This window comes from Tenrec ecaudatus, chromosome 10 (assembly GCF_050624435.1).
Source record: "Tenrec ecaudatus isolate mTenEca1 chromosome 10, mTenEca1.hap1, whole genome shotgun sequence".
In the NCBI taxonomy this organism is placed as follows: Eukaryota; Metazoa; Chordata; class Mammalia; order Afrosoricida; family Tenrecidae; genus Tenrec; species Tenrec ecaudatus.
The window spans coordinates 84,412,119-84,439,275 of record NC_134539.1 but is presented as its reverse complement, the minus strand read 5'-3'; the positions used below and the strand labels follow the sequence as shown (position 1 = coordinate 84,439,275).

The 27,157-nt window shown below is 58.4% G+C and overlaps 4 protein-coding genes across 5 annotated transcripts; all 4 read right to left on the bottom strand.

Moving 5' to 3' along the window:
- Positions 1-1,905: 1,905 nt before the first annotated feature.
- SPEM3 (SPEM family member 3) lies at positions 1,906-5,450 on the bottom strand. The gene is given in 5 exon segments (XM_075559565.1): positions 1,906-1,941; positions 1,943-3,926; positions 4,614-4,998; positions 5,126-5,183; positions 5,313-5,450. Coding segments are annotated over 5 exon segments (2,601 nt in total).
- Positions 5,451-6,191: 741 nt separating this feature from the next.
- SPEM2 (SPEM family member 2) lies at positions 6,192-8,022 on the bottom strand. The gene is made up of 3 exons (XM_075559564.1): positions 7,888-8,022; positions 7,637-7,691; positions 6,192-7,510 (listed from the first exon to the last, which is right to left on the bottom strand). The coding sequence occupies exons 1-3, from the start codon at positions 8,020-8,022 to the stop codon at positions 6,192-6,194; spliced, it is 1,509 nt and encodes a 502-aa protein (XP_075415679.1).
- Positions 8,023-10,052: 2,030 nt separating this feature from the next.
- SPEM1 (spermatid maturation 1) lies at positions 10,053-11,231 on the bottom strand. Its single transcript, XM_075560842.1, has 3 exons — positions 11,044-11,231; positions 10,909-10,966; positions 10,053-10,765 (listed from the first exon to the last, which is right to left on the bottom strand). The coding sequence occupies exons 1-3, from the start codon at positions 11,182-11,184 to the stop codon at positions 10,053-10,055; spliced, it is 912 nt and encodes a 303-aa protein (XP_075416957.1). The 5' UTR covers positions 11,185-11,231.
- A 424-nt stretch (positions 11,232-11,655) lies between these two features.
- NLGN2 (neuroligin 2) lies at positions 11,656-26,678 on the bottom strand. 2 transcript variants are annotated; one of them, XM_075560840.1, is made up of 8 exons: positions 25,888-26,664; positions 22,721-23,422; positions 19,181-19,231; positions 16,936-17,085; positions 16,556-16,741; positions 16,263-16,455; positions 15,325-15,921; positions 11,656-14,543 (listed from the first exon to the last, which is right to left on the bottom strand). In XM_075560840.1, the coding sequence occupies exons 2-8, from the start codon at positions 23,175-23,177 to the stop codon at positions 13,670-13,672; spliced, it is 2,508 nt and encodes an 835-aa protein (XP_075416955.1). In that variant the 5' UTR covers positions 23,178-23,422; positions 25,888-26,664; the 3' UTR covers positions 11,656-13,669. The 2 variants fall into 2 exon arrangements, with proteins under 2 accessions (XP_075416955.1, XP_075416956.1); XM_075560841.1 differs by lacking the exon at positions 19,181-19,231 and having other exon boundaries at positions 25,888-26,678.
- Positions 26,679-27,157: the final 479 nt, after the last annotated feature.

Below are 27,157 nucleotides of genomic sequence, written 5' to 3'. Positions count from 1 at the left end.
ACCCAAAGGGGCAGTTCGGCTCTGTCCTAGAGAGTCACTGTGAGTCGCAATTGACTAGACAGCAGTGTTTGAATTGCAGGGGTAGGGAACCCTTTTCTGCCAAGGGCCGTCTGGATATTTCCCATATGCTTCGCGGGCCATACTGGCCACACATTTAAGGAACTCCCCTCTGTGACGGGGGGAATCTGCTTCTCTTTGGCGAGGCTTGTGATGCTAGTTGGTATTGATGATTTCATGGGCCTTAGAAGGCCGGCCTTCAGTATTTGACAGTACTTCGAAGCTATGCATAAGGCTTTGCAGCGGCTTCTTCCTCCTCCTCAATGTCTGTTCTTAGTCCGGAAACTCCGCTAAAACCTGTTGTAATAGTCTGGGTACTTTAGAGAAACAAATCCACAGAAACTCATGTGTGAGAGAGAGCTTTATGTAAAGGTTAAGTGCTCATCAAGAAAATACCCCAACCCAGTCTGCCCAAGCCCACAAGTCCAACATTAACCCTTATGTCCAGCACCAGTCCACAAAGTCCTCCTCCATCTCACAAAACAGATGCAATGATGCCGACTGCAGGAGGAAAGCCGCATCAGTGAACATGTAAGCATCTCAGTGCTGGCAGGAGTCTCCACACGGCTGCTCCAGCACCCAGGGCTGCATTGGCGTAAGTCCATGTGGCTTATCTTTGGGGATGTCTTACAAGAAGTCAGCCTTGCCAGCTGAAGCAGGGAACTGACTAAGGCAGCTGCACCCTGGTGCGACCATCACAAAGCAAGAGATCTGAGAACTCGGAAGGAAAGGCTCACCAAGCCATTTATCCCTCCACCCTTCAATTAATCCCACATGTGTTTATCGGCCAGGTTGGCACAATAAACTAACTCACCTGTTCACATGGAGTAACCCTGTTGGCACTTGAAATACCAGTGACATAGCTTCCAGCATCACACAAATCACCACAGTGTGACAAACTGACCAACAAGTGGCGGGCACACTGAGGAAAGCCCTCGATGAGATGGATGCGTACAATGGTTTCATCCATAGATGGGCACAGGCATAGGAAGGGTTGTGAGGATGGCACAGGACCATGCAGCGTCATGTCCTGTTGGGCGCAGAGTCTCTCTAGGTCAGAGCTGACTCGATGGTACCTGTCAATCTGCTTCCAAAAGGTCACGACCATGAGAAGCCTATGGAAAACAGTTTCACTCACATACTTGAGGGCACCATGAGTCAGATTCAAGTTGATGGCAACTGTGTGTGTGTGTGTGTGTGTGTGTATGTGTGTGTTTTGGATTGTGATCCAAGAGTCCAGGTGAGGGACACTGATAACTGAGTCCTTTCTCTTGGTCTGGGGTAACCAGGCATCAGACATTCCTACATCTTACCTTCTCCCTGGATGATGAGCTCTGAGTTACCCTAAATGGAAGTATGTTCTCTCAACTCTGGGGGAGTTTTGAAGATGCTGGAGGTGGAATGGAAGGGACAGGGAAGGGTCTCACCCTAAAACTCGATAGCACTGTTATCCAATAGGATTTTCTGTGACGGTGAAAATGTTCTAAATCTGGACGGTCCAATAGAGTGGACACTAGCCACATGTGAGTACTGAGGACACTGGGGTGTGGATTATGTGGTCCCTTAAATTCATTCCCCTTAATCTTTCATTTCGACTCCTATCCACCGCATCTGGCTAGTAGCGACTGTACCATATGAGACGATGGAGAGCTAGGGTCTTGAAGATGAGGAGTTGACACTCGGAAGGTCTAGAACAGCAGCCCTGGGGGGGGAAATTCCAGTCGTCACCAGTGTCAGACCTGGAGCTGGGGCTCGGACTGGGGTGAGAGGCCTCAAACCACCACAGAACGCATCTCTTGCATCTTTATTAGTGGTGTCACTTTTTCCCGCCCTTTTCCAAACCCTTCATTACAAACTGATATCCCCACTCTTTGGTGGCCTCCTGTGAGTTACCGGATGCTTCTTGTTGAGGGCGCTTGGGAGACAAAACTTCACGCTTACCCTTGCCCACTGCTACTGGTGTCTGACGGGCATCAAAGAGCACATGCCCTGATCGGGGTCCTGGTTCATGGCAGTGGACCTTCCAGTTGACTTTGGGAGGCACAGACATCTGTCGATAGTTCTGGCAGGCGGAAGCCACTGTATCCATTGGACGGTATACCCAATCTTGGCCACCAGCCCGCCGGGAAGACTGTAGCTCAATTAGTACAGGGATCTCTGAGAAGGTTTGTAGATCATTGCAAATGGTCTGGGACTTGGAAGAGCTAGCGTTCTGATGGAGAGGGACTGAAAACCAAGATTTCTGTGGTTCGGTGTCAATCCAAGAAACCTCCTTGGAGTCAAATGATTTCATCAGGGATGAGGCCGACTTGGAGGTCTGAAGGCGGCCTACGAGTGGGACCGAGTCAGTACCTAGAGCAAAGCTCGGGCTCTTGCAGAGGCATGGGTCATTCTGGGGGGCAGGTTTCTGAGAGAGAGTAGGAGTCTTGGGGAGGCCACTGTCCTGGGTCAGGGCTGGGCCCTTATGTTGTCCAGGATCTTGATGAATTTCTAAGTACTTGTGGAGGTTAGGGTCTGCGGTTTGGCCTGGGTTCCTGTTCACTCCAATGTCTTGTGCAAAGATGGTTTTCTTGCTGACTTGAGTAGCTTGGGTATTGGTTGGGCTCTTGGGGAGGTTGGAATCTTGGGAAGGCTCTGGATTCCTGTGGACCTCACCATCTTGGGTTAGGCTTGGCTTCTTCGAGTCTCCTGAGTCTTGAGTGTGGTTTGAGTCTTTAGGAAGACCAGAGGCTTGAGCAAAGCCCACACTTTTGTGAACACCATATTCTTGGGTTGGGTTTGAATTCCCGGGAACTCCTGACCTCTTGCAGCCGCCAGCTTCTTGAGGAGGGCCTGTGTTTTTATGGTGGCCAGTGTCTTTGGAGAAACCTTGATGCTTGTTGACCAAAGGCTCTCGGTTTAGATTTCTATAGATGCCGGAATTTCGCATAAAGCCCGGGGCTCTCTGAAAGCTGGAAATGTGGGTAAACCCTCTGTTCTGGAGGACAGATGGTTCGGTGACACATGGGCTCCTCGTGGTGCCGGTGTCTTGTGGAGCCCTCTGTGGGGAGTCGGGATCTTGAGTAATGCCTGGACTTCTCGTGCGATAGCCAGAGTCTTGGGGAGGAACTGGGCCCTTATAGAGACCTGGGTGCTTATGGAGGCCTGCGTCTTGGATAAGGCCTGGGTTTCTACGAATGTTAGAGTCTTTTGAAAGACATGAGCTTCTTTGGAGGCCAAGATCTTGGTTAAGGCCTTGACTCTTATGCAGTTCAGACGATTGGGGTTGGGTTGAGGGTTGGGAGATGGCGGCCTGTGGAGAAATGAGGGCTTGGGGCTGGGGAATGCATTGGGGAGACTTGGTGTTTGGGAGAGTGGGGGAGGGCTGTATTGAGGCTAGCGGTTTCTGACAACTGGCGAGTTCAGGAAGGACAAAGGATCTGGGAGGAACAAGAGGCAGGGAGAGAGTGCATGGTGAAGGGAGGGTGTTCAGTGGGGTCTGGGCAGTGGTTGGAGAATGTAAGCAAAGTTGAGGAGTTGCGGGATCCTGTGAGTAGACCAGGAACTTGGGGTAGAACGGAGCCTGGGCGTCTGTGATTTTCTTCCCGGAACTGCAGGGATGGCTGTTGCCGTAAATGGGGGTCATGGGCTGGACGAATTGGCCTTTACCATCATTTGGGATTTCCCGATCCATTTTCTCCAACTCCAAGTACCCCAGGAGGGACCCTGCAGGGGGGTTGATGCCATCCTCACTGTGCTGCTTCGAAGTTTGCTCGGGTGCACAGCAGCTCACCAGGTCCTGCCCGTCTTGGCCCCTGGAGGAGGTGCCCAGGTCCTTGCTGGCATGCTCATAGTTCCTGGCACTGGGTGCACTGGACTGCTCTTTTCCCCTGCGGGCATCATAGACCACATGTCCAGTGGAGGGGCCAGTCGGTTTAGCGGGAACAGAGGTTAGGACAGGGACAGGAGCTGGGTTACTGGCAAGCAGCGAGGCAGTAACCTCTGAGGTGGCAGTTGTTTGGACGGGGGCTAGGTTAGGGACTAAGGCAAAAGTTTGAGAAGGACCTGGGGCAGAGGTTTGGCCAGGGTCCTGGGGATAGGTGTGAGTTAGAGCAGCATGGGCCAGGGTAGAGGTTGGGCCATCGGTTGAGGTGTGCTCAGAGGCACGGACTTGAGTTGACAGGTGCTCAGAAACATGGGCCGGGGAATGGGTCTGTGCATGGAGGGGGCTATGGACTGGGGTCTGGACTGGGGTGTGCTCAGGGCTATGGGTCTGAGTGTGGGTATGGGTTGGAGTGTGCTCAGGATCTTGGGCCTGGGCTGGGGTGTGGTCTGGGGCAGAGGTGAATGGGTGCTCAGGATTGGGGGGCCGGCCATCGTGCTGGGTTTGGGTTGAGATGTGTTCAGGGTTGAGAGACTGGGCCTGAGCTGAAGTGTGGACTGTGGGGTCAGCCGGGGTCTGCACAGGATCCTGGGCCAAGGACTGGACTGAGGACTGGTTCAGGCCTTGGGAGGAGGTCGGAGCTGGAGGTTTCCTCTTGCTCTCTTGGGGCAATGGCAGTGGAGCCATGTCCAACTTGCCCATCTTCAGGTTGTGAGCCTTGAACGTGGCCATAGGGGCATGGAACTGGGAAGAATGCTCCGGCCTGGAGAAAAAGGAGACTTGGGGTCTTACAGGTGTTCCCGGAGGAGTCTCCCCAGCTCCCATCATCTCCTCTTTCCACAGGCCCCACAGAGCCTCTGCGGGGGCCCCTGTGTGTCTGCACTGAGGTGACATCCAGCAGCATTTAGGAGGCTTCTCTTCATTCATGTCTGGTATCCAGGAGTCGGGATGACTAGACTGTCCAAGGAGGAAGCTGGGGCGATGATGGAAGCGGGAAGAGACTCTTGAACACAGGTTTTTGGGGTCCACGGAGCAGCATATACACACAGGATGGCTGCCTACAGAGCTGGGCTTCTTGTCTGCAGGGAGAAGTGGGTTGGGACAAAGCCTGGGTCCCTGAGGAGCTGAGAATGGTGAAAGAGCTAGGGTCGGGGGAAGGAGAGTGGGCCACCCCCACCCCCACCCCCTTGGCCTAGGCACACTTACCTTTGGGGAAAAAATGATGGAAAAGAATCCGTAAGGAGTTCTTCAGATGCCTCCAGAGCTGAGGGAAGCAGGGGAGGGGAGAACCCAGAAGTCCAGCCCTTGTCTGGACACACCCCGGCAGCCATCCCACCTCAGCCCCTTGGAGACATTGGGTTCCCCCCACCTGCTGCCCAGACCCCGCCCTAACCAGAGTGACCACGTTGATCCCCACGTTGAGCAAGATGAAGCTGCCCAGAAGTAGAAGAATGGAGTCTCCTAGGTCCTGGCACTTCCTGGGGTTGGTGCCCGAACACACTTGGACTTCATGGTGGGTTCGGTCACCCATGGCCGGGGGAGGGGGGCTCCCAGGACTGCCTGGGTCCCCCTGATGCCCAACCCCCCCTACATGCTAGGTGCCAGATTCTTCTGGTGGGGGAGGGGGGAAAGGCTGGGTCACAATGAGGCAGGCAGTGGGGTCACAATGAGAGAGGAGGTGGTCAAAGGTCTAGGCTGGAGTTCCCTGGGAACTGGGCTTAGGGAACCTGAGCCTGGGGGAGTTTAGCCAAAGCTGCTGCCAGCTCATTTTTCTCTGCTTCCTCCCTCACTCCTGCCCCCTCCCCCCCCCCACCCCTCCGGCTTGGCTCCCTCTTTCTGTCCCTTTTCCACTCTAGAAACCGACAGACCTTGGTTTTAGAGCCCTGGGGTGGAGCCCCTGTGGTTCCCCAGGCTGAGAGGGGGTGGGGGCATGCATTTGTCCAGACTAGAACTCCCCAAGCTGGAATCTAGCCTCTTATTGTGTGGCTTCTGAGCCCTTTTGGGGACAGAGAGAGCTGAGACAGATGGGGGTGAGTGCCCAGAGATCAATGACCGGGAGCGTGCAGCTGCAGGGTCTCAAGTGCATGGTGCGAACCCACGAGGGGCCAGAAACACTGACTTCTGGCATCTGAAAGCCAAGGGCAGGGGTCCAGAGTGGCAGAGAGGACAGTGCTTGCAAAGTGCAGACCACTCCAGTGTCTCCTGGACTCTGTTTCTCTTTATTTCTTTCTCCATGTCCGACCCTGCCACCTGCCCCTGCCTTGCCTGCTGGTCAGCTAAGTCTCCCAGCCCGGCTATGGTGCAGAGAGGGCCTGGAGGCTGAGGTGGAAGGTGGTGGCAACGAGCTAGCCCGGACTCGGCCCTCCTGCACTTGTCGCTTCAGCTCCAGGCTGTCGTACACCTGGTAGTTGGTATTGCCCCCCGGGCTCCGGCTGAGTGGGATGAAGGTGGTTGGGGTTGGGGCAGGCTCTGCCTGGGCCACAGACAAGGGCTGGGAGGAGTGGTGGAGTAGGGTCGAGCCAGGGGCTGGGCCCCGGTGGCAGGAGGCCTCACCCAACATGGTGAGGGAGGTCGAGGTGGTCAGAAGATGCCGACCGGGCAGTGTTTCAGTCCACTCAGCCACCCGACGCCGAGCCTCATGGGGCTCCCGAGCGCTATATGGCAAGTGTCCTGAGGATGGGTGGGGGCTGCGGTTGGGCTGGCTGTAAGCATGGCTAGGGTGAGCCCGCCGGTGGGACTGTGGGGAATAGTGATCCCGGTAACCCTGGGCTTCAGGTCGGGTCGAGCTCCGGGGCACCAGTGGGGGCGGCTCAGGGCAATCTAGACCTCTCCGCCGCTGCTCCCAGGAATCATAGATTAGGTGACCCCGAGAGGGTTGAGGGCTATGTCCCCCAGGGACCCAGGCGGGGGGAGGGGGCAGGCGGCATGTTGGTTGAGGAGTGGAGGCCCAGTGTTCAGCCTCCACGTTGCCCCAAACGTGGGATTGTGAGCAACGGGGGCCAAAGGTCTGCAGCCTCAGCTCAGACTTGGCCTCCACTCGCTTGGGTATGCGGCGCAGCTCAGGGGACATGTAGACAGAGGGTGGAGGCAGACTAGCCAGGATGCGGTTCTGTTGGCTCCACAGGCCTGGCCTGGAGGGCAGGCCCAACCTGGGATAGAGTCCTCTCCAGCCCCCTGGTGGGTGCATGGGGTGTGGCCGGTCCTCCTCGTTGTTGTCCTCCGGGTAGTAGTCCTGATCCTCCCTGCCCAAGCAAGGCCTGGGCTGCAGGGGTGGCGGCTGGTGCCTGTGATGCAGGCCACTGAAGACTGGGTGACCATGGGGGAATGGTCTGTAGCTCACTGGCCTTTGCTGGTGGCTGCAGTGGTGGCGGCCGTGGAAGTGGTGGTTGCGGCTGCGGCGTCGGCGTTGGCGGCGTCTTCGGCAGAGGGGGGTGTTGTGGAGGTGGTTGCCAAGGTGATAGGAAGAGGAAGAGCAGTGGGTGGACTGGGTCATTTTCACCTCAACAGGGTCCAGGGTGCAGTGAATGTGGACATCCCTGGCTGGGCTCTGACACGGATCTTCGGGAGAGTTTGGATCGGACTGGAAGGCATCTGAGGAAGGCAAGAGTCCCCAAGAGGTCAGGAGCTGTCAGAAGAGGTCAGGCTCGCGAGCACCGAGCCCTGGGTTTCCAGGGATTGTGGTTGGAGGGCCCCTACCCCTCTCACTGCCGTACTTACTTTTCTGATTAATCCAAAAGATCTTGTCTAAGACATTCCGGAACCTGTGCCACATCTAGTGGTGGGGACGGCGACAGTGAAGGCCAGGTTCCCCACCCCCAGCCCCTGACCCCATCCCAGCCAAGACCACTCCCACAAGTGGAGATGCCAGCTGCAACTCCCACCTCCCCACCCCCAACAGACCAGGCCCCACACACGCACAGTTCCTCGGGTTTCTCCACCCTTAGCACCTGCCTGCGGCCATCACTTACCACAATTGCCATGTTGACCCCAATGTTGACAAGAATGATCAGGCCCAGCAGCAGGAGGAGGAAGTCCTCAGTGTCCTGGGGGCTTTCTTGGTATTGATTACAGCACCCCAGGGCATCATATGGATGGTCTCCCATGGTGGGGGGGGGTCCTAGGGCCACCTGGGCCGTGCACCCCCCCACCAGCCCTGGCCCTCACTGCACTCATGCCAAGATTTGGGGACCCCCCTCCTGAGTTGGTGAGGAGCCAGGTCACAATGAGGCAAATTGCAGGGCATCACAATGCAGATGCGGCAGCTCTTTCGTCTTCTCTGTGGGCCCCTTACACGACCATCCCTACCCTTGTTGCCCACTTACAGAGTCCAGCCCCAAACTATCCTGACTTCGTCGGTCTCTCTGCCTCCACGGGAGCTTGCGTGACCCTGCACCTGACCCCTGTTAGCTAGTCACAAGACAGCCTTCCTAGAGGCTGACCCACGCACGGGAGACTTCTTGCCCTTCATTGTTCTTTTCCGTTGTGCAGTCGCTCGTTGCCCTGTGCTCCTCTGGAGCTCTTAGCTCGATGGCCCTTAGGATCCAGCCCGAGGTCACGCTACTGCATCCGTCCTCTGACATCCAGGGATTGAAGTTCTACTATTGGGATCACTGAGCCCACTTCTTCCGCAACTGGAAGCTTTAAACGGAGGTTGCTGCCCCTGCCACCCACAGCCATGATGCCGGTCCTTCCTGACAAACTGCGAGGAGCCCTGGTGGCGTGTGTGTGTGTGTGTGTGTGTGTGTGTGTGTGTGTGTGTACGTCGTGGATTGCGATCCTCAAGGTCAGCAGTTGTTGAAATCATTAGCTGCTCCACAGGACATAGACCTTTCTACTGCCATCAAGAGTGACAGTCTGGGAACCTCACAGAGGCACTTGGTTCTACCCTGTCCTGTAAGGTTGCCATGAGTAGGCCTCCACTGACATAAGTCAGTGTTTGTTTGTTTTTTTATTTACCAACTGACGGTCTGATTAGCCCTTTCCAAAAACTGTCAACGACCCCTTAAGACAATCACATGAAGCCCACAAAGCACAAAGTAGACGTAACTGCTTTACACCAGGTGCCTCACTGACTGGGAGCAGCGGGAGAGGCTCTCGGCTGCCCTCAGCAGGAAAACAGGGACCCACTCACCAGAAACAGAATGCGGGAAAAGGACAGCATTGACCATCAGGCGTCCTACCCAACAGAGGGGTCCTCGATTCATTCCCACCTAATGGAATCTTACATCCACCGAAAGTGTTGGGTGATCATGAATCAGCATAGCAGCAGGGTAATTAATTCATGCAGGTCTGGCGAGTTCCAGAAATCCATCTGGTGTGTACGGTCAAGTCCAACTCCTTTAGCTTGGACGCGCTCACCTGGCTCTGTGTGCATGTGTGTGCACGTGACCCTCTCTAGGCCTTTGGTTCTCTGGATGGAAAGTCGACGTGGAGAACGGAGGACAGTGGGAGATTCTGGTGGGCCAGGCTGGCAAAAGAAGCCACCTGCAGGAACAGGGAGATGGAACATTTGAGGCCACCAGCTTGATTTGTGATGTCTGCGCGACCATGAGCAAGTCATTAGACCTCTGCGTCTCCATCCTTTATATTCGTGACATGGGGCGGGGGGCGTTAATGAAGGGACGAGGGCCCGGGGACCCTGATATTTTAGTGAGGCAACGCTTGAGCAAGTCTCTGGATCTGCTTCAGGTCCTGCCTGGGAAACACAGCGCCGTCTGGGGTACTGCCACTTCCCCTTCGGAGAAGCAGGTCCTAGAGGGAGAGACTGTCCCTACCTCACCGGCCACTACAGCTCAAACCTAGACTCTGCCAGAGGCCACTGAGGGGCTATGGGCATGGGGATGGGGGTCCTCCCCTGAAGAGCAAGACTGGCTGAGGATCTGGGCTGGCATCCGGGAGGCTTTCCTGGACACTAAAGCAAGCAGTGGAGGGGCAGGTGGGAGCCTTGGAACCAGGCAGGGTCTAGGACAAGGCTGAGGGCAGGGTCTGTTGAGGGCAAGAGGTTCATCAGGGTCCTCCATGCCCCGTTGCCAGGGAGATCATTCCCTTAGCAACCAGAGTGTCTAGGTGCGATGCCTGCCACCCCCACACAGCAACGTGAACCAGCACCTCTCTCTCTCTTTTATTTCCCCAGTTACCTCCCCGCCAGGGGACGGTAGACCCAGGCCTGGCTCGTGCCTTCATTGGTGTTGGATCTGGAGGGCATGGGGTAACAGTGAGACAGGGCCTCCACCTCCCGAGTCAGCTCCCGCAGCCGCCGCCTCACGTCCCGGGCATCATAGGACACTCGGAAAGAGGATCGCCTACGGGGAATGTCCGGGACGATCGCTGGGCCCAGGACAGGCGGTGGGGCCGGGGAGCAGGCCGCGTCCTCTGCCGCCACCCCACTGTTGTTGTGGTTCAGGGCCTCGTGGCTGGGCGGTGGGGGGTTCACGGAGTACACATAGGCCTCTAGGTCCATCTCTGACCGGACCTCTGTTTTGAGGGGCCTTTCCGATACGGTTTGCTGGAAGCGGATGGTCTGGGCAGGCGGCCCCATCGCGTCCTGGGCCCAGGGGTCCCAGGCTCCCTGGGTGGCTTGGAAGCCTTCCCAGTGGTCCGGGCAATCCCAGTGGTGGGAGCAGATTGCCGGGTGCTTGTCGTCCTCGTCAGTGTCGGGGCACCAGTCGGCGAGGTGGTGGGCACGGTGCATCGCAGCGTCCCGACGGCGGTGGCGGCGCGCGGGTGGCGGGGTCACAGACATCTTCACAGGGTCCATGGTGCAGCGGAGATGGACTGGAGGGGAGCTTTTTTTCCTTGAGGGCTGATGGGTGGTCTGCTTTCCAGATGTGGATGACTTAAGAGCTTCTGTAGGTGGGGGAGAGGTGAGGGGCCCTGTGGGCCTGCTGACTGCTAGAGGGGCGGAGCGGGACACTGCACGGCAGGGGAGCCCGAAAGGGGGAGCAGTCAGCATGAAGGTTTCCTACAGCCCAAACCCCAACCTTGCTTACCTTTCACACAAATATAATGGAACGCTTGATGTAAGAAGCCACGGAGTCTGCGCCAGAGCTAGGTGGGGGAGGACACAGTGACCCTCCAGGCCCACCCTCCCTCCCACCCACCCTCCCGCCTGGCACCCCTCTGACCAGGGTCACCATGTTGATGCCAATGTTAATGCAGATGATGAGGCCCAGGAGCAGCAGGATGGAGTTGCCCAGGTCCTGGCAGCTGTTGGTGGGGCTGTGATAGGAAGCCCACTCAGGCGGTGGCTGCTCAGCTATGGCCATGGGGGTCCTCAGGGCCACCTGGGCCCCTAGGCCCCCAACCCACTCTGTCTGCTCCACGCATCAGCTCCCAGGGGCTTACCTGTCCCCGGGGCTCCTGGGAGCAAGCGGGTCACAATGACGCTGAGGATGCTCCTCACAATGGGCCAAGGGCTCCCCTCAGCGTCCTGGGCTCAGGTGTGACCCTCCAGCCTGCACCCACATTGCAGCAGAGGGCCGACTCCGCACCCGAAAAGCAAGTCAGCTGCCAAGGCCAGCCCATAGATTCCCTTTGACCTCTGCCCGCCCCCACCTCCATGCCAGGGTCCTGTCCTAACTCCCCCAACAACCCATTACTAGGGTGATCACCCCCAGCCCCTACTCTCCCTTCTCTGAGGCCGTGGGAGAGCCGTTCCCTGGAAAGGAGGGGCAGGCAGTTGGATGGGGGGGCCCATCTTCAGTCCCCTCACCCCTCACATCACAGCAGTCTTGACCAACAGTTAAACTTTTATATTTACAATATTCTCTTCATCTTTTGCCAGGTTTAAAAATGTGGACAGAGCCGCGGGGGACAGGGTTGTCAGGGAATTGTTCTGGGTGGGGAGGGGCTGGGCATCAGAGTCCGTGGCTGAATCATGGGGTCCCCCAGCCCCTCTCCCATGCCCCAATTCTGGGGGGGGCATCTGTCTATAGGGTTCAGGGCCCAGGGGCCCTAGCATTTGGAGGGCATGACTGTTTGGGGAGGAGCTGGAACAGGCAGGGGAAGGGATCAGAAAATAACTAAATTTCCATGGGTGAAAGTGGGAGGGGAAGGTAAAGACAATCGGGAGGTAAAGTTCTGGGGATTCAAGACTAGGGGTCTGGCTTTGGGTGTCAATGGAGGACAGCACCCACCCCTACCCAAGTTTGGCACTGGTGTTCCACAAAGGCCAGCAGACCAGGGTCTCTCCTCGCTGTGGTTCCCTTGTCTTCCCAGCGCTGGTTCTCACTCCAGAGGCTCAAACTCATCCTCCTTGGGCGGGGTGTGGGGGTGCACCACACGCATTTCCTTCCAAATGCTTCCTGTTGGTTGTCAGGCCAGGTCTCAGGCTCCCAACTCCCACCCACCCCCAGTACGCCTTCCACCTGTTTCTCAGCCCCGGCTGACCTCATCCTCTCCCCAACCTGTCCTGTGAAATCTTTGGCCCCAGCTCTCCTTTCCCAGGCCCTGGAGGCTGGGGCAGGGCAGGGGAGGAGGTTGCTCTGAGATGGGACAGGTTCAAAGAGGGAGACCGGGATGGAGTAGGTTGGGGCAGAAAAGAGGGATGAGACATGGTGATGAGACATACACTAGGCTCTTTACCTGCACGCCCCACCCCCAGGGTCCCCTGCCCTGGGCCAGGACTGGGGAATCCTTGGCACATTCGGGAAACGTCTTCTGCCCACTCAAGCCCACCTCCCCGGTTTGGCACATGTGAGTGACTGTCCGCAGACTGAGGGTGAAGGCTGTCCTCAGACCCTGGGTGAGGACTTTGGTCAAACATGCATGGCCCCTATGGGTGGCCCCCCTCCACTCCGCATCTCTGCGGCAGCAAGGGGCAGTGCTGTCCCCCACTCAGGATTTGGATATCTCCCCCTCCCCGCCTCAGCATCTGTCATTTCCAGTCTGTTGCTGCCTGCTCTGTGGGGAGAAACGGAGTGCTAGATCTGAGGCTCGGGGGTGCAGGGAAGTGCTGGAGAGAAGGGGCTGCCTGCATGGGGAAGCGCGCACAAGAATGTGTGTCCACTGAGAGAAAGGCATCCTGGAGCCCCTGGGAGAGCAAGTTCTCAGGCAGCACCTCAAGGTGTGGATCTGCTCCCTCTCCCCCGCCCCCACCCCCGACAGGAAACCTGTATCCGTCGCCATTGTCCGTGGAAGGCTCGGGCCCACCCGGGAAAACATGCTGTTCGCAGCGTGCCAGGGGATCGGCATGCTTTACTGGGGGCGGGGGGCAAGGGGAAGGGCCTGTGACTTCCTCATCCTGCTTCCCAGTACCACCCTGCACTGTCTGGTGGCCAAGGCCCACAGCGTGCCTCGAACACACCACTTCCAGGGTCTCCAGGGGGTGGGGAGGGGGACGAGGCAGGAGAAGGCATGAGGGAACAGGGCGCAGGGGCACAAACCCCTGCAGACATTCTTTGAGGGGGCCAACATGTGTCCAGGGCAGCAAAAAAAACCTCACCCTGCACATGGGAAAACACACCCCCTCATGAGAAAGCACCCCCCATGTTGCCACACACCCGAAGGCTGGTGTCCTGGGGGAGGGGTAAAAACACCCCCCCTCCAGTTGTCCAAAGGCCTAGGTCCAGAGAAGAACACGGGGATGTCACCCATCCCCGAGAGGAGATCCGGGTCCTCCTTCACGCTCCTCCACGCGGGAGAGCTCCACAGAGCAGAGCCCCGTGGCCGAGTCCTCCCTCCTCCCTCTGGAGGGGCGCTTCCCACTGGGGCCGGGGAGGGCTGGGGAGGAGGGCCTCCCCCAGCTGCCCCCTATACCCGAGTGGTGGAGTGAGGGTGGGGTAGCGTGTTGTTGTGGCTGGTAGCAGTCGGGGGAAGTGGGGGGAAGGGCCCAAAAGGGTGAAGGGATGGGGGCGGTGGAGGCGGGGGTGGCCCCAGGCCACTGGGCAGCAGGGTCAGGGCCCCAGGGGCCAAGAGAGGCACATCGTCCGGTGCCCGGCGCAGGGCCAGGGTATAGTCGGGTGGACAGGCTGGGCGCAGGGCCTCAGCAGGGTCTGCCCCGACGCCACCACCTCGCTTCAGCTGCAATGACACGAGCTCCTCCTCTGGGGGCAGCTCCCGGCCAGTGGCAGGGAGCAGGGGGCCCCCACCCGGGCCACCAGAGCCTGAGCCCCCAGGTGGACTGAGCCGCCTGCACCGGAGCTCCTGCCGCCGGTCCCGCTTGTAGTACAGGGCAGCGAAGGCAAGGATGTTGAGGAAGAGGAGGGAGGCACCCACTGCCACGGTGACGCTGAGTTCCGTGGAGTAGTCCCGGGAGTCCCCAGGGAAACGGTCATAGGCCCTGGGGCCTGGCTCAAGATCCGGCTCAGGAGGCTGGGTAGCGGGAGGTGGAGGTCGGCGTGTGCCCGGGGCACCGGGTGGTGGGCGTGGCGGCCAGCGCGTGGCATAGGGAGGCAGGCGCGTGGTGGTGGTGAAGAGCTCCGTGTGCAAGTTGTGCAAATGGGGCACCAGCTCCAGCCAGAAGGCCACCTTATTGGCGCGGTAGTTGTCTCGCACGCGCGGCTTCAGACCGATGTGCAGGTACTGCTTCTCCTTGCTGTTGAACTTGCTCCACACCACCTCCTCGAAGCGGTTGGGCTTGGTGTGGATGAACTTGGTGTCCTGCGGCACCGGCTGGTTGGGGTCACTGTGGGTACAGGAGGGTAGGAAAAGGAGCAATGATGACGAGGCTCAGGCGGGGAGATAGGGTGGGCAGGAGGGAGACAGACAGACGCCCAAAACCAGGGAGACAGAAAGAAAGGCAGAGCTCAAGATGTCAAATGCCGAGGCAGAGATGGAGAGGCAATACGGCCAGCCAGGGAGAAAAACGATCCGCCAGAGACAGACAGACAGACAGATGGGTGCAGAGAAACTGCCAGAGGGTGCACGGAGGCAAGGACAGGCAGAAACAGAGGGTGAGCGAGAGACAGAGGGACAGCCGGGGGCTGGGGGCACCAGAAGGTATTCAGAGGTAGCAAAAGCAAACAGCTCAAAGAAGGCCGAGGGAAGGATGGCTGGGCCTCTCACAAGATGGAGGGAGACATTGAGACCAAAATAAAGAAACGGCCCCATCCACATAAGTGACCACAGAGAGCCAAATGGTCAGATGGGGCTGGGGGCGCGGGGGAGCTGGGCAGAGGCACTCAGAGAGGAAAAGAAGATAGGTAGGCGCAGGAGGGAAGGAGAGGGAGACACCAGGTGAAGCTGTAGAAGGAGCCCAGCCCAGGGAACCCTGGGAGCTATTCTGCAGACTAGCAGACACTCAGCTCAGTGCCTGACAAAATGCAGGCGTCCAGCAGGTGTCGGAGTTGAGCAAGCGAGAAGGGAAAGGCAAGAGTGAGTGGCAGGTGATAGGCCCTCCCTCCTAGGAGGGAGGCTGTGGCTTATGCTTCCAGGGGGCACCCCAACCCAGCCCCCTGGGCCCTCACCCAGTCTTGGCAAAGTTGGTCCAGTAGGTCATGACCACAGCGCTGAGCATGACGTCATTCTTGGAGAAGTTGCAGGGGAAGAGATCAGTGGCCCCCACCATGGGCACGCCGAAGACATAGGGCAGCTCGTCCCCGTGGGCCGCATCCGCCCACTCGGGCCGGCCCTCGGCCTGGCAGTGGTGGTAGAAGGTGTAGAAGTAGACAGGGGACTGGTAGTCGGCGTGCAGCTTGGCGGTGGCCACCGCTGGGGCCACCCACTGGTGGTCAGTAAAGAGTGCCAGCAAGGTCTTCCGCCGCATCTCGCCATTGTCCCGGTCGGCCCAGTCTGTGTACATGAACTTGATGGTCTCCCGCAGCACATCCTTGCCCTCGGGGTAGCCGTACAGGTTGTCCACAAAGTTGGAGACGGTGAAGTCGAAGGCGCTGGCCGACACACCGTCCTCGCTCTCCGCCGAGTCCTCCACGAACTTGAGGCCCTCGCCCTGGTTGACGCCGATGAGCATGTCGTAGTTGAGGAATTCTCCCTGCTGCATGAGGATCTCAGGGTCGTCTGGGACCACGTCACCGTCCACCACGGGGCCAAAGGCAATGTGGTAGCTAGGGAGAAGGGGTCAGAGTCTTGTCAACCTGCCTTATCTCGGGCTGCCTGAGCCCACCGGCGGGAAGACCCTTTCCCCAACTTGAGCAATGCCTGTGACACCATCCGGAGGCGTGCCCTCCCTGGGAAAGCCCTTCGTGGCTTTGTGGCACCCAGGAACACGTGCTTTGCTGAGGCACCTCCACTTAGGGGAGGTTTCCAAGAGGCAGGGGCCCGAGAGGGGCCTGAAGTCCACCTCTCCTCCTTGCCAAATGGAATGTCTGCGAGCACCTCTCACCTCAACCTCCTGGGAGCCAGCAAAGAGTGATGGCCTGGACCCGGCCCTCACCCACCCCCATACCGGGCGGGCTGCACGTCCTGGTCCACCAGCTCTCTGGAAGGCTTCCTGCGCAGGCACTCCACGGCTTCGGCGCTGTCCTCCCGGTCACAGCCCACCTTGGCCGCCAGCAGCCGCGTATATTTGAGCGGCTGGTAGTTGACCGACCAGCTGGAGATGGCCGTTCCGCTCTGGGCGATGGCCTTCTGGAACAGTCCTGGTGAGGTAAGGGTAAGGGAGTGAGGGCCCAGCCTTGAGGGAGGGGGCGTGGATTGGGGGCGTGGCTAAGGGAAGGGAGCAGGGGAGGGTGCTGGTACCTTCTGAATGGTGAGACAGGATCAGAAGGTTGACACAGGAGGCCCCTGCCCCCGAGCCAAAGATGGTGATGCGCTCGGGGTCACCCCCAAAGTGGGCGATGTTTTCACTGAGCCAGCGCAGTGCCTGGATCTGGTCCAACAGCCCGTAGTTGCCTTTTGCCGCTTGGTCCCCGGTGCTGAGAAAACCTGTCCGAGGCGAGGAAGAAAGGGGCTCCTTGGGGAATGTTACAGCAGCTCTGCCCCCTTTCTGGGCAGCTCGGTGCTGTCCAGGAGCCATTCCGAGGGGTGTCAGGATCCCCACCCACCAGGCCAGACGCCGCCCACCGGGCCCGCCTCCGCTCCAGGCTCCCGCTCCCCCCAAATTGGCTGCCCAACCTCACCGAGCACCCCAAGCCTGTAGTTGAGCGTGGCCACGATGACATTGCCATAGGCAGCCAGGACGGAGCCGTCGAACATGTTTCCCGTGCCCTCCATGTAAGAGCCGCCGTGCAGAAACAGCATCACGGGCTTCTTCCCTGAGTCCCGGATATCTGGGGTGGGGGCACGGGCCAGGAAGTGAGGGACAGGGACACAGTCAGACCCACCAGAAGCAGTGCCGCCTAGCTCCCAGGCCGGGAAGCTCAGGGAACATGTCATTCCCGTCCCTGGGGGGCAAGACCGGATTCCCCTCGGTCCCTCCCCATCTAGCTCTGGCGGGAGTTCTCTCCCCACCCCTGCCAGCCTGCCATCACACTTCTCCAAGGCCCACACAACTCCGAAGAAGGGCAACCCAAGTGGGGATGGGGGTGGGCCTCCTCCAGGCACCTGCTGGGACCAAGGAACCTCCTGCTCTCAATGCCCACATCAAGTGGCCCTCCTGCTCCCAGGCAGGGCGAGCTCCCAAGGCTGGAGCTAGAACTGGAGACACAGAGGGTCCTGGCCTTTCCTCGGGACTCAGGCCTTGGGCCTCAGCTCCACGTGGTCCCCTGGTCTGTGGGTGCCGGGGTGCCCGGCCCTAGGGTCCCTGGGGGCTTGGTCTCCTCCCCGCCCTAATTCCTTTCTAGGTCACCTCACTAGTTACCATGGCAACCCCCAGCCTAATTAATGTGGCAAGAGGCAGGGTGGGAAAGAGCCTGCTTAATGAAGCAGGGTGTAGGCTCTAGTCTCCGGACCCCCGAATGACCTGAGCCCTGGGTTCCACCCTGCACTTGGCTCTCGTCATTCCCCAATGGACCCCATCAGCTCCGCCACAAAGGGCAGTAGGTGTTCAGGGGCTCCAGACAGGTGTGAGGGGCAACGGATTCGGAAAGGCGGGAGGGTCTGTGAGGGTCTCCGAGCTAGAGTACCGGTCCCTCTCCAGCAGGATTTCCCAGGACTCAGCACGGTGCCAGGGCTGAGGTTCACCTCTGACCCAATGGGCACCCCTCTTCGGTGACACCTCAGTATCCGACTACTCGGGGGTCTCCGCCAACAAGACCTGGGTGGTACCCACAACCGGTGCCCAGCATGTCTGCCCACATCCCTCAGCCAGCTAGAAACTTCCTTCCCGACAGGGCAACTAGCAGGTCATAAAGACACTCCCACGGACAGCCCCCCCCCCCACCCAGTGGTGGTCGCTGTCTTGCGTGACCTCCTCTGTCACCCTCTCTTCCATGACTACTCTGGCCAGGGTGTCTAGGCAGGCAGCATCCTCTGGGTCCTCCCCAAATGCTACGTCTTCCCTCACTTGGAGTGTCCTGTGAGCAACTGCAAAGCTGAAATCGCCTTTCTTTCAAGGCCCTCTCCTATGCATTCTCCTTGGGGCTTACCCTTCTCCCCACCCTGCACCTCCACCAGGGCTCCCAGTGTGGGGATAGGGGAGTCAGAAGGGGAAGGAGCAGGAGGGGGGGCCGGGGCAACAAGATCTCAAAACCAACAACAACAAAAAACAGCATCAAGAAAGAAGAAAGAAAGAAAGAAAAAAACAACAACCAAAAAGCAAGAAGCTCTCGGGGGCAGATTCAACAAGAAAAGAAAAAACCAAAAAGAAAAAAAGAAAAATCCATTTTGGAAAAAAAAGAAAAAAGTTCTTTGCACTTCTCAAAATTTTGTGGTGAAACTTCAAGATAGTGGGCCCTGCTTTCAAAAATTTCCAAATTCTTTCATTCACCTCAAATGTTTTGCACTTTCTGCATCTGCCAGGCTTTTGGAAATCAGAGCAGGTTTCTGGTGTTTCCATCATACCAATTTGCCAACTTAATTTTTTTAATTCAAATATTGTTTTGCTCCAAATTAAAATGGCTTGTCAAATACGATGTTTCTCAAATTTTGAAATCGTCCAAATTTCCTTCAACGGTTTATCCAATTCTTTTGTTTGTTTGTTTGTTTGTTTGTTTCCCTGACAGTCCAATTTCTTTTTTCCGTTCAACTGAATTCACCATGTTTAGCTTTTCCTGCAGGTTTTCAAATGTGTCCATCATTCAAATTTTGTTTGAAGTTTTCAGAATTCTTTGTTCCAATTGTTAAAATTTTTTCTTTTCTTTTTTGTTTTTAGTTGGGAGAACGACTGAGGGGCTTGGAGGGCTGTGGGGACATTTAGTTAGGGGGCAGAGCCGTGAGCGTCCTCATATCAGCAACCACATGCAGCCGCGGGAGTTTTAAATCTACCTGTGTCTGGCGGATTGAGCGTCGCCTCGTCACGTTTTTTTGTGAGCGGACCTAAGACCGGGAACACAAAACAGAGAAAAAAGGACAATTTTGTGGGGAAAGATGGGGGTCGGAGGGAGGTGGTGGATGGGGAGGGGAGGAGAGAAAGCAGAAAAGGGGAGGGTGGGGCAGAAAAAAATAAGCCAAAAAAGCAAAATTTGTTTGCAAGAAAAAGAAACCAAGAAAAGAGAAAAACGTTTCTATAACCCAATTTTGTTCCCCTCCCCAGAAAAAGTCATGCCCCAAAGAAAAGGCTGGTTTTGGGGGGTGGGGTGCCTGAGTGGGCTGAGGCCTGTCTTAAGACACAGGGACTTGGCTGGAAGGGATTTGGCTTGTCCGTGTGTTTGCTAATTGCTGGAAATGAAACAGTGTTAGAGGTAAGGGGAGGGAGGGGAGCCCAAAGGGAACCCAAGTCCAGCCCCCTGCCACTTCTCACACAGGCCCCTCCAGGGGCAGCAAACAGCCTGCCTGCTCCCCAGGCTGCAGAAAGGACAGGTGAGGAGGGAGGCTGCTCTGGACCACTCTGGAGGGCAGAGGGTAGAAAGGGGTTATGGGGCTGCCTACTCCACTCCTATAGCCCCGGGAAGCCCTCAGCTCCCCACTGGAGGGCTATAGGTAGGTCAGCTAGGACTACCTGCCCACCTACCCAGCCTCTCGCCAGCTATCTGTCTCTTCCATCCATATTCACAGGCCTGGCTTCTCACCCCATCTCCCCAAGGTGGGGTGAAGCAGGGAAAGGGGTCATCAGGTCTTGCCCTCCACTCCACCTCACCCCCACCCCCCCGACCAACACCAAACTTACCCCTTACCCAGGCCTACTGTCCTTACAACCGAGCAGTTAATTTCCCACTAGGGGCACCACCCTCTCGCCCCATCCAAGCTTTCATGTCAAACCTACTGCCACATTTGGGGTTCAGTCCTCAAGCAGGAAATAGGAAACGGTGCCCTGAGCCAACCTGACACATAAGGTGTCAGGAGGGGCTGGGAGACAGAAGTGCACACATAGACAAGAAAGACCCCAGACTGGGCCCAGAAATTCCCTCTAGGCTTTTTCCAGAGGAGGGGTGGGGTAGGGTGGGGGACAGCTGGCACCAGAGGCCTAAGGGGATGGGTTACCAAGATCTAGGCCAGCCTCCGGAAGCTTTCTCCCATCTGGCAACCCACCCCCAGAGGAACCCACTGGCAGCAGGGCCTGTCCTCTGTAAGCTGCTGGCATGAGGGTGAAGTTAGCAGGGCATGCATGTGTGTGAGGATGCTGTGTACGTGTGTGTGTGTGTCGGGGGCAACCTCTTCTTCCCAAAGCTGGTGTGCCGATTCAGTGAGGTCACCTGAATGTGACAGGCCTCAAGCAGGTCTGTCATAAGCGATGGTTAAAAATACAGAAGGTGTGGGCATGGGTGGCATGAGGGTGCATAATTTGCCTGGAGGTGTTGCGGTGGACAGTCCATTAGTGCAAAGTGTTGATTGGGCATTTCACATCGGGGGAGGTGTGTGACAAGCGATAATCCCCATGAGCAGGATGTTGGAGTAGACAGCCTAAGCGAAGGTGTGGGAGTAGAGGCCACACTGTGGACTGTTGAGGTGGCCAACGTGGAGGTACTGGATTCGCAGGTGGCTTCGTGGTTCACAGCAGGAGGGGGCAATGTCAATGGGAAGGTCTTTAGACAGAGGGTGATGGAGTAGACGAAACTGTATGAAGGGATTTGGGGTAAACGGTACATGGGGCATTAGGATGCTTGGGTCTGTGTGGTCAGCAGTTTGAAACCACCAGCAGCTCCGTGGGGAAAACAGGGCTTTTGAGTCCCCTAAACAGTGACAGTCTTGGAAATCCACAGGGGCAGCTCTAGCTGGTCCTATAGGGTCACTGTGAGTCGGCATGGTCACTGTGAGTCAGCAGTAAGGGAGGGAGTAGGGTACTTGGAATCTGGAATGGGATTGGGCTTTCTGTGCATTGTGCCCGAAGGTTGTTAAGAGGCCTGGTTTATATGGGAGAGGTAGTTAGGTGCCAGGGTGCGTGGCTGGTGTGAGGCCTATAAAATGGGTGGTCCCCATGGGAGATCTTGGAATGGAAGTGGGTTAAGGTGCACGGGGTGTATGTGATTGGTATGATTGGAGGACTTGATTGATGGAGAATTGTATCTTCATCACCTGAGGTATGGTGCAGATAATGTCTAGGCAGGGCTTGGGGTGACCAATGTGGTGGAAAGGGTGTTGAGAATGCTGGGGACTGCCCGTGAGTGGAATATCGGAGCATATGGTCAAGGTGTATGCGTGTGGGCTAGAAGAAGACATAACCTACGTCAAGAAGAATTAGGAAGCACCGATAGGTGTGGGTGATAAACTTCAACACTTGCTGCCATGGAGGGATGGTAACTCAAGCGGCTCTACAGCTCAAGGGAGAACTGCCCCGGTAAGGTTCAGCGGCTGTAGCTCTTTATGGGGAGTAGGAAGCCTGGGGGTGATAGGGTGCGTACTTTGAGAGAAATGTTGGGGCGTGTGCTGTATGTAAAGGTGTTGGGAATTGTGATGTGTGGGGTTTGGGGGCACGTGGTATTTGATGGATGTGCCGAGTAGCTGAGATGTCCATGGCCTCCACTATATGAGAGAGTAGAGTGTATAGGGCATATATATTTATATAGGGGTTCCTAGGTACCCAGCCCATGTCTAGAACAGATCATCTCTTTGGGGGTGTTGGGGTGCCCTGGAAGGGTGCCACTGAAAGGGAAAGAGGGGTCTACTTGTGAAGATGGTCTGTTGGGGTGGCTGGAGATCTGCCAGTGACTCTTTGTTGTAAGTAGGTGAGTGGATTTCGATTAGTCTTGTGGGGCTGCAGCTGGGCAGGTAGAGAGCTGTCTGGGAGAGTAAGCCGGGGGTCCCTGCAGTGAACAGGAATGTGCATCATGAGAGCGGCTGACTTAGCAGGTGTTTGGCTGGGGATAGAGGTCAGGGGCTGAAGGAAGGGCACTGACCCTTCCGGTGGGTTTAGGGACCAGAGCTCACAGAGAAGGGCAGGCTGTGAGCACCACATCAAGGGCCCTGAGCTCAAATATGAGTCTCTGGGGGGTGAGGCCGTAGAGGGAAGTCCGTCCAGGTTGGCCAGGGGCAGGAAGGAGTTTGTATCGGTCTTGAGGTGCACATGGAGATAGAGTGGATATTCTGCCCCAGAGCAGCCGGAGGCTGGCAGGGGCGGAGTGGGGGTCCAAGTAGGCAGCTGGGTGGTCACAGCCTGGTTCGGTGGCTGGCCCTGTGTGTGTGTCTTTGGGAGGTGGGGGATGCCCTGTCCGTGTGTATACAGAAGTTCTGAGGTGGCTGTCTATGGACTGGGTCCTGGGCACTGCTTGCAGCCCCCTTACCATCCTTGGAGTTCACGCTGAGGCTTCGCGGACACAGTGCCCGGCACTGTCCTGCAGGCCCAGGGGTCTAGTCAGTACCTGAGGGTCTGTGTGTGCGTTTGTGGGCTGCGTCCACAGGGGGTGCCCGGACTGGTGCCGGCGCCCTTACCATCTTCGGTGGGCACGTAGAGGTTGAGGTACAGGCAGTCCTCGCTCTGGTTCTGCACGTAGGTGGCGGCCGCCTCCAAGTTGTCGGTGAACCACACGGGCAGCATGATGGCGGGCAGCGCCCCGTGCAGGTTCTGCGGGCAGGCGGGCGGCAGGGTGGTGGCGTTGCGCACGCCGGGCCACGAGGCGGGGGCCTCGGGCGGCTGGAAGCGGCGGGCGCCCAGGGGTGGTGTGGCGTAGGGCACGCCAAGGAACTGCACGACCGGGCCCAGGATCTCGTTGTGAAGTTCGCGCCGCACGCCGCGCACCCGCCCGTAGGCGGTGCTCACCACGGGGAAGCGGTCCTCCCCGAGGCTGCCGAGGCCGGGGCCGGGGCCGCCGCCGCCGCCGCCGCCGGGACCTCCTCCCCCCCGTTGAGCCCCCGCCAGCCCCACCAGACACAGCGCCAGGAGCCACATGCTGATCGGGGGACCCCCCCTCCCTCCCCGGGACCCCCCCCCTCGGAGAGAGAGAGAAGGGGGGGGGAGAGGGAGGGAGGCCCCCCTCGCCCCAGGAGGGAGGAGGGGGCGGGGGCAAGGAGGGAGGAGGGGCGTGGGAAGGGGTGGGGGTTAGACTGGATGGGGAAGGGGCCTGTTCCTCTCCATGGAGGGGGCAAGGGGTGGGGAAGGGGACGAAGGTGGGAGAAGGGAAAGGCAGGCCCGACCTGGTGGTGGTGTTTGTGGGGAGAGCAAGGAGGTGGAAAAGGCAGACAGACAGACACAGATGGGACAAGGGGTGGAACAAGGGAAGAGAGATTGGACGGGTGGACAGAAGGGAAAAGAAGAGACAAGTGGTTAGTGACTTGGAATTCAAACCAAGCCAACCCGTTGTTTCCACCCCTAGTCCCTTGGGACACCCACCCACCCCCACATACATCCACAATGCTCTCCTTTTCTCCAAAAGGGAGGCCCCCCCATACACACACCCTGAGAGGTTGAGGGTGGATCCAGGATGTGGTAAAGGTTCTAGGCAAAGCTGGGGGGGAAAGCAGGTCAGCACCCCAGGCCTAGCACACACCCCTTTCAGACCCTTTATTCCATCCTTTCAGACTCTATGTAGGGACTCAGGAGTCCCAATTTCCACCTAGCTAGGAAAACATGAGATAGAGCAGGAAAATAAAATAAAAATATCAAGTCATTAATTAGCAGGAAGTGGCGGGTTTGTTTATACGTGTTAATTACTCTTGAGCTGTAATTTCTTGGCACTGAACCCCCACCCCAGGCCAGACTCCCATCTTTCTTTGGGACTGCATAAGCCCAGTACCTTCTCCCAACATCAAATTCCCAAAGGATCCATGTGGTCCCAGGTTCCATTATCTCTCCAGACCCTCTCCCTCCCCCCCACCCACCCACGGAAGTTGAGGTGCCTTGAGGCAGGGGCTAGCATAGGGAGGGGGTGCTGGAGGGGCAAATCGAGGGACAGATGCGTGATCCTGCAGCCCGTTGCTGGGCGACGGGATGCTGCCCCGCAATGTTACCTCGGCAACGGGCAGCAGCTTTAACCCTGGAAGGGGGGTCTGGAGGCAGAGGAAAAGGGGCTGGCTTGGCTCTGGGGTCCATTCAGGGCATGAGGGGGAGGGCAGGGGAGCAGTCAAAATGCTAGAGTTTTCCTAGCTCAGGATAGAGGGTGAAGTATGTAAATTGGAGGAATAGGGGTGCAGAGAGGACCCTAAAAGGCCCACTCTTGCTCCCCTTGTTGGCCAATCAGAGCTGACTTTAGCGACCAGGCCTCTGATTAAGAAGGGGTGCTAAGATGGGCTTCAGTTGGGTCCAAACAAGGCTCCCCTCCTGCACTGTTGAGCAACTTGGGCCCCCAGACACCACTACTGCCCTGACCAAAATCTGACCCACGTCCTAGGGCCAGACCTCCCCTTCCTTCCCTCTCACTCAATCCCATCACCTCCCCTTCCTCTTGCCAACCCCTCACAGCTGCTGCTCAGAAGCCTGGGTGCTCAGGGCAGAGGGCTCTGGGAAGAGATTAAGCCAAAAGGGCAGGCACCCAGGTCATTTTACCAAGCCCCCTTGCCCCCACCCTCCTGCCACCCCCACCTCCTGCCGCCAGAGCTGTTTGCTGACGCGGGGCTTTCAGAGCCAGGCGCCAGCCCTCCGGTGGCTCTCTGCAGGTGTCAATTTATTCCAGAGATGAGGACACAGGAATCCTTTCCACACACACATCACAGTCTTGCCCTCCCCCCCTCTTCAGATCCTCTTAAGCTCTTGTACCCCTGCCACCTGGAGGGGGCTCAGGTTGGCTCCTCCATGGTCTCCTCTCTGCCAGCCAGCCTGGACTTGGCTTCCATGGCCTTGTGGCCCCCTTCACCACATCCTTCACGCCAATACCATCAGACAGACAGCCCCCTCCCTTCAGTACTTTGGGCCCCTGGCCTCATCCTCACCAGCATGTCTTTCCTTCCCACTGGAGCCCTACCCGCCCCCCCCCTCCACCCCCATCTCTCTTCTCTCGGTAGCGCTCCCTCCCAGCATCATCTTCGGCCTTCTCCAGCTCAGCTCAGCTCGCTCTGGGTCTTCCCTTGTCTCTTAGCCCAGTCTTTCCTTTTTGCTGTTCTCTCCTACATCTTTCTCCTTGGTGTTTCCTGCCTTTCTCTCTCCTCCAAATCCCTTCCCCAAATTTCTCCCACAAGCTCCAGCTCTGCCCTCTCTTTTCCTACCTCTTCTTACCTCCCCCATTTTCTCTCTCGGCTCTCCCCATCTCTGTCTGCCACATCTTGCTCCCCCCACCTTCTTCTCCCCATCCCTCTGCCCGGCTCTCTCGGGTCCAGCCCAGGCCTTACTCCCCCAGCCCGGGAGAGTGGAGGGACAGGGGCTCAGGCCGCATCACCCTCCCTTCCTGCAGTGGGGAAAATGGCTTGGCCAGGAAGGGGAGGCGGAGGGGGAGGGGGAGATGGAAACACACACAGGGTCTGTGGGCCCATTCAAAGGATCATTCATGGACTGAAGAGAGGCAGAGACAAAGAGACCGAGACGCAGAGACACGGCGAGAGCATCCCTAGGCGGAGACACGCAGAAGGAGCAGGCTGAGGGAGACCAGGCGCAGGGAGAGATACGGGGACAGGGAGACCCCAACGGACCGCCACGCAGCCCCCTCCACCAGGCCGGGTTTAGCTCTTACCTGGCTTAGCCCCGGGGCTGTGGTGCCTCCGTCCAGGGTTCCGAGCGGGGGGCGGACAGGCTTCTGGAGGGGGGCGGCGGCCTCTGAGCCCCCGCGGCCCCGCAGGCCCAGCCCCCGCCCGCAGCGTCTCACCCGGCGGGGGAGGGGGATCGCCCCAGCCCCGGGGGGCGGGGCCGGGATCCAGTTGATCCCCGGGGAGAGGAAGGATAGGGGACAGAGTCAGAGGGAACCCGGGAACAGGTAACCCGGCAGTTAGGACGACCGAGTGAGGAGGGGGCAACAGGGCAGGATTGGATCAGGGATCTACTGGCTCCTTTGGTCGGCTTCGAGGAACCAAAAGGTGGCCCAGGCCAAGGATACTAAGGGATCCGAGTGCGGGAGGTGGAATCCACGGCACTCCCCTGGAGCTAGGGGTCCGGGAGCGCAGAATCCGCGGTGCAGGGGCAGGGATCCAGCCGGAATTCTCAGGGGGGGGGAGGGATCCAGTCGATCCCGAGGGCGGGCGGGGAGGCGGGGGAGGTCTGGGGATTCGGAGGAGGGCGGGAGCCGAGTCGGGAGGCTCGGGGCCGGGGGTCTACGCGGCTTCCAGGGGGGAAAGCGGAGGTGAAGGGAGGTTCAGGGGGTGCTCAGTAGCCGGGAGGCCCGGACTCCTGGCTCCGCGCGCCGGGGCTCGCCCGCCCCGCGTCCATCCCAGCCCGAGAGTGATGATCCGCCGGCGGAGCAGCCGCAGCAGCCCCGCGCGTCACCGCGCGGCCGCCTCCCCCGCCCCCCGCCGAGAGAGCGGCGCACACCCCCTGCTCCCACCAGCCGGCCCACCCGCCCTCTGGAGTGCGGGGGATTGGAGGCGGGGCAAGGAGGCGGGCGGGGACGGACGGACAGCTGGACAACAAGGAGACATCCCCCCCACCCCCCAGATCTCCCACCCTCGGGGTCCTCGCGGCCCCGGGGAGAGAACGGGTGAGCGACAAGGGGCGGGGTAACACGCGAAGAAGGCGGGGTCTTCTGGCTCGGGGCGGGGTCATCAGGACGGTGGGCGGGGTTTGGTCCGATGGGTGGGGCCAGGGTTTCCGTGGGCCGCCTCTTTTTGGGAGGGGGTCTGGTTTGAGGTTGAGCAGGAGGAGCTTGTGGGGAAAGGGGCGGGACTTTGGAAATTGTCCAGCGATTGGGGCGGGGGGGCAGGTATTGATAAAAAGAGGCGATCCAACTTGGAAAGTGGGCCAATCCGTGACGTAAATCCTTTAGCCCGGTTCTCAACCCGCCCACCACCGCT

Bases quoted from the DNA above. Each gene is read 5' to 3' on its own strand.
- SPEM2 (XM_075559564.1), bottom strand. From the start codon at position 8,022: ATGGGAGACCATCCATATGATGCCCTGGGGTGCTGTAATCAATACCAA. The intron at 7,692-7,887 runs GTAAGTGATGGC...CCCCACCACTAG, and splicing joins GGGTCAACATGGCAATTGTG to ATGTGGCACAGGTTCCGGAA. The intron at 7,511-7,636 runs GTAAGTACGGCA...TGCCTTCCTCAG, and splicing joins CTTTTGGATTAATCAGAAAA to ATGCCTTCCAGTCCGATCCA.
- SPEM1 (XM_075560842.1), bottom strand. From the start codon at position 11,184: ATGGCCATAGCTGAGCAGCCACCGCCTGAGTGGGCTTCCTATCACAGC. The intron at 10,967-11,043 runs GTCAGAGGGGTG...TCCCCCACCTAG, and splicing joins GCATCAACATGGTGACCCTG to CTCTGGCGCAGACTCCGTGG. The intron at 10,766-10,908 runs GTAAGCAAGGTT...CCCCACCTACAG, and splicing joins CCATTATATTTGTGTGAAAG to AAGCTCTTAAGTCATCCACA.
- NLGN2 (XM_075560840.1), bottom strand. From the start codon at position 23,177: ATGTGGCTCCTGGCGCTGTGTCTGGTGGGGCTGGCGGGGGCTCAACGG. The intron at 16,456-16,555 runs GTACCAGCACCC...TTACCTCACCAG, and splicing joins CCTGTCTCACCATTCAGAAG to GACTGTTCCAGAAGGCCATC. The intron at 15,922-16,262 runs GTATGGGGGTGG...CCTTCTCCCTAG, and splicing joins CAGGACGTGCAGCCCGCCCG to CTACCACATTGCCTTTGGCC.